The sequence below is a fragment of the Emydura macquarii genome, unplaced genomic scaffold (assembly GCF_026122565.2).
Source record: "Emydura macquarii macquarii isolate MOO-44397 ecotype Brisbane River unplaced genomic scaffold, CSIRO-AGI_Emac_v2 contig_1390, whole genome shotgun sequence".
Taxonomy (NCBI): domain Eukaryota; kingdom Metazoa; phylum Chordata; order Testudines; family Chelidae; genus Emydura; species Emydura macquarii.
The window spans coordinates 22,631,762-22,643,944 of NW_027131527.1; the positions used below are offsets into that span (position 1 = coordinate 22,631,762).

The window sequence follows — 12,183 nt, forward strand, 5'->3', positions numbered from 1 at the left end:
GAGCACTTAACAAAACAAAAGACTCCTAACTGAATCTTATTTAGCTCTATCTTTGTTACACCAACTAATCAGAAGACTAAACTTAGTAGTCAACACAAAAAGTAACGGTAGGGTACCAGTGAGGTTTGGGACATTGTCCTGGTGAGAAGCCTACTCCTACTCCCAGCACCTGGGAAAATGGAGGGTATTGAGTCCTTTCCAGGGTGCTCTCTTTGGATCCTCCTTGGGCTAGGATCTTTGATAGCAGCCTCTTGTTAATAGCTCTCTGAGATCTGCAGCCTCTGTCGACTAGAAGGGAGACAAAGCTTCTTTTCTTCCCCTCTCCAATCTCAAAGTCTTCCTAAGACTGGTTGTTGTGGGAAGAGAGCAAACCAGGTACTGGCTGAAGAGGCAATAATTTAATACAGGTGAATCATTCTGGGTGGATGTCATCTTAATTTGAAGTACACATGAATTCTACAATATTACTGTAAGTGCAAATTATCTTACTGAAGTCCATAAATTGTCCTGCCTTTTGTCAACACATTGTACTTACAGTTTCACAATATGCCATTAAAGAGGGACTGGTCACGGACATTTTATAGAGATGATGATGTTTTGACAAGGAGATGCTATGTCCTTTGAAAAATCTATAAGGTTCAGATAATTTCTATACAGTAGAATTGGTCGATCAATAAAATTGACATGAACACTGTGGTGCTGATCCTCAGCTGGAGCTAAGGAGTGCTCATCACAAGTTAGGAAAGACAGTGCAAAGGCAGTTTTAAGCAACCTCTGCTCCCTTGATCTTGAGGCCACCCTGCAGCAATCTGGTTCCTTTGTGCAAGTTAGAGCAAATTCTGGTAGATTCTAGGCTGCTTCAACTTGTGCCAACAAACCAAAGGGGTATTACAGCAGCTGGAGATCACTAGATGCAGGGACACCACTGACATGTCCTCTTTCTTCTAGTCACATTACTTGCACTGACTATGGGGAGCAGGGATGATGTAGTAGCCATTATACTGATTATATGCTATTTGAGGGCCCACTACACTGTGGTGATCTTCCTAAGGCTTGCTAAGCAGACTTTAAGGCTTCTTTCCACTGGTAAAACAGATCAAAGCTGCTCTGCTGTAAGGAAGAATCACGTGTGCACAATGCCGATTTTTCTAACAGTTTGGCTGAACAGATCTTTGGGATTAGAGCATAGCACTACTGTACAACTTAAAAATGAAAATGGGTGACAAGTGAGAAATAATAGGACTAGAGACACAGGGTAATTAGCTAAGAACCTTTCAGTAATATGTAGGTTCTGTAAGAAAGCTGATATCCACAGAGGGAATAAGTCACACCCACACCAGTAAAACATCAGTACAGTACAGAATTCAAGAAGCAGGAGTAGCAATAGTACTGGCAGGGAATCCTGTCTCCTTCATTCAGCAATGGAGGTTCCAAAGAAAAGATATTCTATCCAGTACAAGGGAGCAGACATGGAGAGTGAGAACCTGATTTTACTGAGCCAAAATGCCTACTGTAGTCAATAGACATTATGCCTGAAAAAAAGACTCCAAGTGATCATATCTTAGTAGACACAGATATTCCTGTACTCTTTCAAGAGGATTGCTCAAAGGAAAGTACATAGCCTGTATAAAAACACCTTTAGAATATGAGTAGGATGCTCAAAGATTATGCAGATTTAAAACTCCTTCAGAGTATGGTTTATTAGTTCTACGCATTAGCTAGCTACACATATCTGTGGCCTTAACAGAATGTCTAGTGAGCAGCAGCATAGGCATTGGCGCTGTCTGTCACTAGACTTAGGATGACTGCACTGCGTTGGTATACATTCCATCAGGCTGGGAATTTTTTTTTCTGATCACATCTATAGGCAGATATGATGTCAGATGTGGATAACCAATGACAAAATGTGGTTGCCCTAATATCAGGCCTGTGGTCTCCTTGTTGCCAGAAAATTAAAATGAAATATTGTTACTGGTATGAGTGTCGAAAGGCACTCTACATCCAGCTTGGTCTGTTTTGGGCTATTGAGATAGAGGAGTTCACATTTTTATTCTCTTATTTTTATTATCTCATGTTTTATTTTATGTTTAGCTTTGTTCTTTCTTTAATAAAAGAGAACATAAGAACAGCCATACAGGCTCAGGCCATGGTCGTTCTTGCCCATTATGCTGTCTCCAACAGTGGCCCATACCACAGCCTAAGGAGGAGTGTACAGAACAGGGCAATTATGGTGTGATCCACCCTTGGCTTCCACTCCTGACTTCTAGTAGTCAAAGGCTTTGGATCACCCAGAGTACTGGGTTGCATCCCTGACCATCTTGGCTAATAGCTGTTGATGGACCTATCCTCCATGAACCTATCCAATTCTTTTTTGAACCCAGTTATACTTCTGGCCATCACAACATCCCATGGCAATGAATTCCACAGGTTAGTTGTGTGAAAAAAGTACTTCCTCTTTTTTGTATTAAATCTGCTGCCTATTAATTTCATTGAGTGACCTATGTTTTTTGTATTGTGTGAAAGGGTAAATAAACTTGTTGAGTTTTTCCACACAATTCATGATTTCATAGATCTCTATCATCTCTCCCCTTAGACATCTCTTTTCTAAGATGAGCAGCCCTATTCTTTTTAGTCTCTCCTTGTATGGAAGTCATTTCATACCCTTTATCATCGTTGTTGCCCTTCTCTGAACCTTTTCCAGTTCCACTATATTCTTTTTGAGATGGGGCAACCAGAACTGGACACACTATTCAAGGTATGGGTGCACCATGGATTTAGATAGTGGCAATATAATATTTACTTGTCTTAATTTCTATTCATTTCCAAATAGTTCCTAACATACCATTAGCCTTTTTAATCACTGCTAAGCATTGAGAGAACTATCCATGATGATTCCAAGATCTTTCTTGAGAAGTAACAGCTAATTTAGAACACGTCCCTCCATTGCATATTTATATGCATATTTATAGTTAAGATTATTTTTCCAATGTGCATTACTTTGCACTTATCAATGTTGAATTTTGTCCGCCATTTTGTCACCCAGTTGTATGAGATCCCTCTGTAAATCCTCGCAGTCTGCTTTGGACTCAACTTGAATAACTTTGTGTCATATGCACACTTTACCATTTCACTGTTCACCCCCTTTTCCAGATCATTAATGAATAATGTTGAACCACACAGGTCCCAGTACAGATCCTAGGGGGACCCCACTATTCTCTCCATTGTGAAAACTAACCATTTATTCCTATCATTTGTTTCCTATCTTTAAACCAGTTACTAATCTATGAGATGAATGCCTCTGCCTCTAAATCCAAAGGCCTTTACCACCAGCGGCCTGAGGCTTTGAGGCAGAACTGAGGCTATTTAACAATTTATTTAAAATTCAAGTAAAAATTGTAATACCCAAATATTACCAAACATCTATCTGGTTTGAAATCTAGATCAAATCATTTTAGTGAGTGAAGGTAAGATTGGTCCAATGTAAGTTGTGTGGATAATAATGAATGATGCATTAAAAAACAGCAGTTGGGAACCAGCTAGATCCCTTAACTATTCATTTCCTGAATTTTAAATTTAGATTTGTTTTTAAAAAGTGTACATTTTTGCAAAGGGAGTGTGATGCCTTTTGGTATTGGCTGAATGCCTTTGAAACATTTCCTCATTTGTAAAACTGGGATAATTGATACTTTTCTTTGTAAAGTACTGTCAGATCTACTGATGAAAAAGTGCCATATAAAAGGTAGGCATCATTATTATTATTTCAAACTTAACTGTTGTTTTGCAGTTTTTGTTTGTGAATCAGCACAAGTTTAAAATTAGGCCAGTGTACAAGGATGTTCTCCTCCTACAGAACTTATGAGACCTACCCAAAACAAAGCTCTCCTTCTGAAGACTTGAGCAAATCCCATAGAATATGCATTGAGAAAGGTGAGAGATCTTTTACCCACAGAGAAAACTTCAAGCATTTGAAAGTTTATATCTTGAAAATATTAGGCATTTAACATGGATAAGAGATTCAACTTTCCTTATCCCCTCTATGGCTCTCCTTGATCCTCTGCACCTTCCTTTCTCTGTCCCCAGTTCTCTCCATCCCCGCTTCCATGCCCCATTCTGATCCAACAGTTATCTGAGCCTCCCACAGGTCCCCTGTGCACCTCAGCCAAGACCATCTACTCCTCTCTTCCTTTCCAAGCCCTCCACTTCCCGGCATCCCTTAATGCACTTTTCTCTCTCACCCACCACCACCCACTCACCTCCATGTTTCACCCTGCTCCCCTGCACATGTTCTTCTATGCCTCCTCAGTTCCCTGCACACATATTCCATATGTCTTCCACCACAGATCATCTGTAGCCTCATACTCACCCCATATATAATTTGACCAGTCTCCTGCCCTCTTCTATGCTCCCTTTCCTTCTAGCTCTCTTGTATCCCCCCCCATTCAGAGATCAGGAAGTACAGCTCCAGGCCAAGCCAGGACGTGTCCCTCCTTGTCGTTGTCCCCATCCTCTCCATATCCTGATATTCCCTCCCCTGAATACCTGTTCATCTGTGTGGCACCCTTTCTATCACCCCATCAGACAAGCAGGTGCAACAAAGCCTAGTCTGTTCCCCCCTCCACAAAAGTGCTTAACACATTTCTCCTCAACAAGACCAACAAAACAAAACAGGCTGAACCATTTTGGAGATATGACAGCTGGAAAAATAAATTTGAAGTCATGATGAGTTAAACCTTTTCTGAATGGTATCAGACTAGGAGGGAAAAAATACACCAAGGCATGAGATGTGGCAATATTTCAGGGGAATCAGTTTCACTTGGGTGAAGTTAGAGGAGATTAATGACTAGTTTCATAGTGGGGAAACTAACTTCAATCTTAAATGCCAGTATGCTGCTCCTTAATCCATCAAGCACCCAGGACAGGTTTCACCACGTTTAGGGTTTTACCCTGTGACCACTTGTCGACCCACAGATCCAGCGATGATGATAAAGGCTGAGATCTGAAATGGGGTGGAGAGGCGGATACCACTTCAAAGGGAGCATCCCGAATCCCAAAGCCAATGAGGAAACCAGCAGCCAGCCACACCCACCGCCTTTGACAGCTCCCAAATACAAACACACAAACAAGCCCCAAACTACAGCCTGCTGGTGCCCTTCCTCCCATACAGAACATGTTAACTTTAGACAAATCGGGATCACCTTCTCCACCAGCAACAACTCTGCCCTGGTCAGTAGTGGGGACTGTGACAAGCCAGTCCTTTCTCCCCACAGGAGAAAAACTGAGCCAGGCTGATGCTGCAGGTCATGGAAAGCGCATGGGGCCCAGCTCTGGCACGGTGTCTCTGAGGCGGGCAGTGCCCATCCCCTCCAAGGGTGCCTGTCCCGTGCTGGCACAATAACCAGCTGCTCCAGCTAGTCCTGAACGCGCTGGAGTCCCCGCGCTCGCCAGCGCCTTCCACAGGGGCTTCCCTCGGACAGCTGCCGCGACTCCCTGCCAGGCCCCGGGAACAGGGGACAACCGGGAATGCTCCACGCTGGTGGCCGCCCTCCGCCTCCCAGGCCGGAGGCCGTCCAGACTGGCCGGGGTGCAGCGATCCGAGAAAAGCCCCGCCAGGCGCTGGGGGGAAGTGGGCGAGCCGGGCCCCCGCAGGGAGGGGGGCTTTGTGGTAGAGCCACAGAGGGGCGGGCAAGGAGGCTGAGGCCTTCCCCAGGGAGCCCCTGGGCTCAGCGGGGGCGAACCCCCAAAAGGCTGGAGCCCCGCGGCCGGGCGGCAGGCTGAGCCCCGCAGAGCATTTGCCGGGGAGTCGGTGTCTCTGGGGCGGAGCTGTCAGCGCGGGGGCCCTGCCCAGCCCCTGGGTCTCGCCGGGCGGGCGAGCGGCCCCTTGCAGCTTGCAGCCTCCCCTCCTCCCGGCCCGGCCCCGGCCCCGGCCCCTCACCGCAGAGTGGGCCCCACGCAGGCCGTGTCCGTGCTTTCGATCTCCTGCAGGATCCGCTCATGCTCAGGGAGATTCTCCGCCATCTTGGGTGCGAGGGGAGGCAACCAGGCGGCGGCGCCGCTGCGGGACGCGCTGGGGAGGGGCCCTGAGGGGAAGGCGGCGCTGCAGCTGCAGCCGCTGCAGGCCGAGGATCGGGCCCCCGTGCGCCGCTCCCCCACCCCGAAAGCTGCAGAGCAGGCTGGGCTCCCGGGCGCCCTGGCCGCCAGTGCAGCTCGGGGGCGCCAGCGGCGCTCAGCCCACGCTCACCCGCTCCGCACCCGGGCTGCTGCGGGAGAAGGAGGACGGGCAGGTTGGGCTGCTGGGGGGTACCGAGGGGCCCTGGTGCTAGGGGAGCAGGGAGACGTGCGCAGGGCACCCTGAGTCTGAGCTGAGAGGGTGGTGGGGGGACAGAAGGGGGGATCGCGGTGCTGGGAAGGCGGGAGGTGGAGGAGAGAGCAGGGATTCAGCGAGAATGAGCTAGGGCTGCTGGACGGATTGGGCAGGGAAAGACTGGACAGAGGCAAAACTGGGGAGAGGAGTCCAGAGTTAAAGGCTTGGGATGGAGGGAGTCTGCCTAGATCGCACAAGACTGCTGTTCTGTGGCTGGTAGCTCCCAAATGTAAAGTCTAGCCACTCTTCCCGCACACACTAGATAATAATAAATTATAACATAACATCCAGACTTGGCACATTTTGGAGTAGGAGTTCGTCAAAAACCAGGAACCAGCACCTGGATCTAGCCAAATTTTGGCCCACAGCTCCAAATTCTCATGCCTAAATTGAGAACCAGTCTAGCAGCTCTTATTGCTCCAAAAATTCTGGACCTTGACACATCCCAGCATGCAAACCTGCAAAAACACCTGTCCAGCACATGGATTCTGCTCAATTTGACCCCCATCTCACAAATTCCATGGCCTGAATAAAGATTAAGTGTGGCCACTCCCATTGCACCAATTCTAGACCCTGATGCATCCTTGTGTACAGGTGCTGCAAACACCCAGGTGTTGCCCAATTCAACAGGTTTGGGTTTTTTTGCTACTCATCTCTAAATTCTATTACAGAAATAGCCATCACTTCTAGCTGCTCCTAGATCCTTTTCAACATGGTCCCAGGTTGCACTCTGGAACATGAGCACTTAAAAAATCAAAATATGGACCAGAATCCATCAAGATCCATTTTTCATCTAGATCCCCAGGCCTTCTTCCATTCTAAACAGACAGCAACTGTAGCTATCTTTTCAAAATCCAAGAAATCTGTGTTCAAATTAATTGTGTTTTAGAGAAGCCATTATAACTTTGGAGATGGGTGAAAGAATGGGCTAGAACTTGTTGGATCCAGACCTATATTTAGATTTTTGTTAAGTGCTAGTGTGGAGTTTTAGAGACTTGTGGCCAAAATTTGCTAGACCTATATGTGGTTTTGTGCTGTTTTTGCAGCAGGATCTGTTGGAACCTGGATTTTTCTGTTCAAGCAGGAATAAAAACATGCATTTTCTATTTTGACAATGCAAGTTGGAGGGTCACGGCCAAAAATGGTAGGATCATGTGTCTTTGTGGTACTATTGAACGAGGATGCAACAAAGTCAGCATTGTGCAGTGGAATTAGAGCAGCTAGCAGTACTTCTCTCTTTAGCTGGTAGAAATTTTGTATTTGGGATGAAAACAAAATAAGCTGGATCTAAGATCCAGGTGTTGCATGGTGGTTTTTTGTGGTGCTGCTGGGTCAGTTTTCTAGGTCTAGATTTCTTTGGTGCATTATTATTAATTATTATTTATTTTCACTGAAAACTGCTTCATTTTTTCTTTATTTCACCTAGAGAATTTGGCAGATTGGGGATAAAACTTTGCAAGATTTAATTGGATCTGTGTACCCGATATGTGTTTTTCCACTGCTTTTGGGCTCAAATACATCAGGATCAACATTTTTGCAAAGAACTTGGAGCTGCTATACTTGTTTTCTATTTTGATTATACTTTTGGGTTTTGGGACCAAAAATTGCCAAGGTCCATGGGCAAAACCTGGATTTTTTACATGTGCTTTCTGGACAAAGTTATCTGTACATAAATAGAAGCCAACTTTTGAAAATTTGGTCCTTAAAAGTGGCTTTCCCATTTATGGTTTTTCCTAGACTAGAAAAGCTGCCCTTTGCTAACAACAGTTATCAGCACTGGGTGCTGCTGAACCAGGCCAGAACACGCATTAGCTTCAGTTGTATTCAGCACCATTTCTGTAACTGTAATTAAACCACCATCAAGTACTAGGCCACAGTTAATGAAAGAGAACTGAACATGGTTTGGATGTTGTCTACACTTGCAACTAAATCATGTACAAGCGTTGGTTCAGCTGAGCCTATTGGTGACATCCATTTGACAGCAACAGGGAATTTTTCTAAATGTAGACAAGCTCCTACAAAATACAGGTCGGGCAGTGATGCAGGAGGGAGATAACTCATAGGGGGAAACCTTTAACAGGTTTAGCTACCTTTGCTATGTTATGTCCCTGTAGAAATCATTGAAATATAGTAAAATTCTTTCCACATGCCTTTTTTCCATCACCAAAGTTATTTACAGAGTAGGGTGATAGATGCAAGTTTCAGGAAAAATTAAATTTATTTCTAAATGAAGATATTATGGTTTCTTTTTTTAGTCTGATCTTTAGTGCAAACTGATACCCACAATACCAGAAAAGTTATTTTTAACACTCTGCTGCAGACACCAACAATAAAGCAGAACATACCATCTTTAATATGTAAGCTTCATGTCCATGAAAATGCTATAAACTGTAAATGCATTATTTCTAAATTTGTCAAGCATACTTAGGAATTTCACTAAATAAAACTTAACTGCGCATAGATGCACTTTAATAATAAACAAGGGTAATGTCTGTCTAAAATAGCTGAATTAAAAGTCATTCACCTGTCTTTTCAAGCATGTAGCTGATGGCATTGGCTGATGGTAAATTAGAAGCATTCCATCATGAAAAACAGTGATTGTTTCCTGTTTTCATTAATAAAAGTAATTTCTTCATGGAGCTCTTGCAGTAAGTGTGTAAAGAAACCCCTTGTCCTGGTGAGAAGGGGTTGAGTAGAGGCCTTTGATTGTTCCTTTAGGGCCCAATCCTATTACCATTGAATTCAAAGGAAATTTTCCTATGAATTTCAGTGTGTGCAGGATTAGGTCTCCAGTACCTGGGAGTGAGGGAAACAACAGCCAAAGAATAAAATAAATCCATTGTATACAATAGGAATACAATATGATATAAATGATGCCTACCTTAAACTGGTTCCAAGAGGCAGCTCAAAGGACTCAATCTCAGCAAAGACATTTGCATATATTTGATCTTTGTTTTCTTCTGAATAAAACTCCAGCAAGTTTAGTTTACTTTTTCTAGCCATTGCGGAGCATGAAACCGTTCTAACTTTAGAGGAGGACTTTTATTCCGTTTATTATCATTACCAGAATGATTTTCTAGTCAGCAAAACCAGCAGTGAAAAAACAGACCCTGATCTGACCTCGTGATTCCTGAGGACTTTGTGTCCAAGAATGCTGCACAGCTGCTGTTTTCCTGTCTCCTCTAGTAACATGTGCCTATTACACAGTACCCACTTTATTAATGTATTTTCTTGAAGATGTACTTATTTATTTATTTTAAGGGAAAATTTGTTGTCCAAATAGTGAGTAGATTAACACCTTTAAAACATTTCACTCGTGATAAGTATTATAGATGAAAAGGGACACCAAAAACTTGAAATTTAGTTATCTTCAAAACATGATTTACCAGTAGTTTCAGACAGGACACCTACCTGAGTCCCTCTGTCCATTTTTGTGGGTTTGAAATCACATTTTCCTATTTTCCAAACATTTGTCTTTTCCCTGTTGCTTTGTGAAAGACCCACACAAGCAGAAAACTGTTATGGAAAAGGGCTGTGAAATGTACAAAGTACACTAAAAAAAAGCAGAGAAAATGTTTATGCTTTAATCTCTTTCAGTTTTAGTAATTTTAAGTGTCATCTGTACAGTAAGTAATTGGTAAACAATGTTCAAATAGAAATGTGGTTTTTAAACTGATAGTGTCCCTTTGTGCTATAAACAAACTTCACACCAATTAATTATGCAGGCCCCAGTCCTGCACTGAAAACCTGTGGATGGAGCACCCCTGATTTCAAATCATTGTCTGACCATTAGACTACAGCAGGGAAAATATTTGGTACAACGTCCTCAAAGAATCTCAATCTCATCCAGTTGTATCAAACTTGAAAATGGCGTGCCAAATTCATTGAGAAACAAATGACTAGAAGCCTAATACTATCAGGCAGTGTTGTGTGGAAAGGGCAGGCTTTTTATAGCTTTCCTATTTTGGTAACTCACTCAGAGCCTTAAATAAAAACTTGATTTAGATCCCAATGCTGCTCTTGCTGAAATTAACGTGAGTGTTATCGTTACTTCAGTAAGAGTAGGACTGAGCCCTGATTGATAGGATCTGTTAGCAAAGCTGATACATGCATCAGAGATCCCAAAAGTTTAGCTGCAGTCTTTATTATAAAGCCTGTGTTGCTTTCAGGCAACTAGTCTCGTGCACAAGTTTCTTCTCTACTTATTTTTATTCTTTAAATAAAAGTTAACTGCTCTGTGATAAATATTTCAGGAGCTCGCTATTGTGTAGCAAGTAGTGTTTGGAATTCATCTTTTGGATCATTAACAGTGAATACACACTTGTGATTGACTCATCCAGCCACTGGATGTCACACAAATGCAGATGAAAGGATGGTTTGACTAACAGTTCTAATCTTGCACAAGAAGGGAGATTAGATATTAACTTTTAAAATAATTGAGAACATTAAAAAGTTAGTTTAATTATTACAGAAGTTATTAAAATGATTAGTTAGTGGCTTGAGTCATACCTACATGTTCTGGGGTGTCCACTTATACTACATTTCTGATTCAAGGTCAAAAGATGTAATAAATGAAACCACAGGACTCTAACTTCCATTAAATCCAGCCACTTCTCTAGTAGGACTGTATCCAGAAATCAATGTGGTTAATTTTTATAAGGGTTTCTCCATCTTATCCTCATAGCTATGTTATTGGCTATTCTTGGAAGATAAGCACACCTACTATTGATTAATGGATTCACTGGGTTTAGTACATCCTTACCACCTAATGAACAAATTAACTCTTGCTTGTTAGACAACTATCTGGGCTGTGTTTAGTACCTGAAATTAATGGGGCTACTTACAGCCTAAGGTACTACTCCAGAATTGGGGCAGTAGGTTTATTTTTAACAGAAGTATAGAGGCTACTGGGCCCAATCCTAGAAAGTACCATGTGCCTTCAAGCCCACTGACTGAAATGTGAGTTGAGAGCACTATGTACATTGCCAGTGCTAGCCCACTCTGTGTTAGGGTATGCATAGAGAAACAAAGAGAGTTGGTGCTCTGATTATTTTTGTAGCTTTTTCTCCTACTTCTGTTTTGAGATGGTTTCACTTGATGTTCTTAGTTGTACATATAAACCAATGACTGATACATTTGGAAAATATCTGATCATCACAAACATTTGGATGGTAAAGTTATAGGGCTTGTCGTCACTGCATTGTTAGTTCAAGGTATAACTCAAGTGTTGCCACTAACCTGACTCACATCTACACACAAAAATCCCTATCTCGAGTTAAATGGTGCTTTAAGTTCAATGTAGCTGGCCCATCGGGGGCATGGGGTTGAAGCTTGAGCTAGTAATGCAGTGGGAACTCGACTTACTATCCACTCAAGTGCTGGGAATCCCTCAATGCCTTTGCAAAATTCCCACATGGGTTATTTGTTGCTCTCTTGCCTTCTGACCAGAAGTTAGCTCCTCCCATTATACATACCCCACTTCTGCAGTCAGACCTTGCCATGTATGCAGCTCTGTGCACCTGTAGCATTTGTTCTAGCTCTGTTAGTGCACTAGTTCATTCAGGTGGTGAGTGGGGGAAAACCTTCCCACTGTGTGGCCAGCTGGTCTGAGGCTGATACCAAGCTGTTCAGCTGTGGTGTGCTGCCAGCAGAACTTATGATTTTGGTCCAAGATCTCCAATCAGTAGGGTTATGCCAACATACCATCCCAACAGCCTTAGGAAGGGATTCACCAGACTGATCTTGTTCCAGCACTGAGAGCCAAATCCCTGAAGACACTGTATGGCTGGACAAAAGACCAGAACTCCATTTCTACAGAAACT

At 43.2% G+C, this 12,183-nt stretch overlaps 1 protein-coding gene across 9 annotated transcripts in view; it reads right to left on the reverse strand.

The window, feature by feature from the left end:
* EXOC6 (exocyst complex component 6) overlaps window positions 1-9,415 on the reverse strand; it is a 178,581-nt gene extending 169,166 nt beyond the window's left edge. For 4 of the 9 annotated variants that reach the window (XM_067552863.1, XM_067552865.1, XM_067552864.1 and 1 more), the window contains exon 1: window positions 9,243-9,415. In XM_067552863.1, coding sequence (XP_067408964.1) covers window positions 9,243-9,364 — 122 coding nt within the window. In that variant the 5' untranslated portion in view covers window positions 9,365-9,415. Of the gene's footprint in view, window positions 1-5,932; window positions 6,016-8,885; window positions 9,211-9,242 lie in introns of those variants that run through there. The other 5 variants (XM_067552868.1, XM_067552867.1, XM_067552866.1 and 2 more) reach the window with 3 other exon arrangements.
* Between the last annotated feature and the right edge of the window lie 2,768 nt (window positions 9,416-12,183).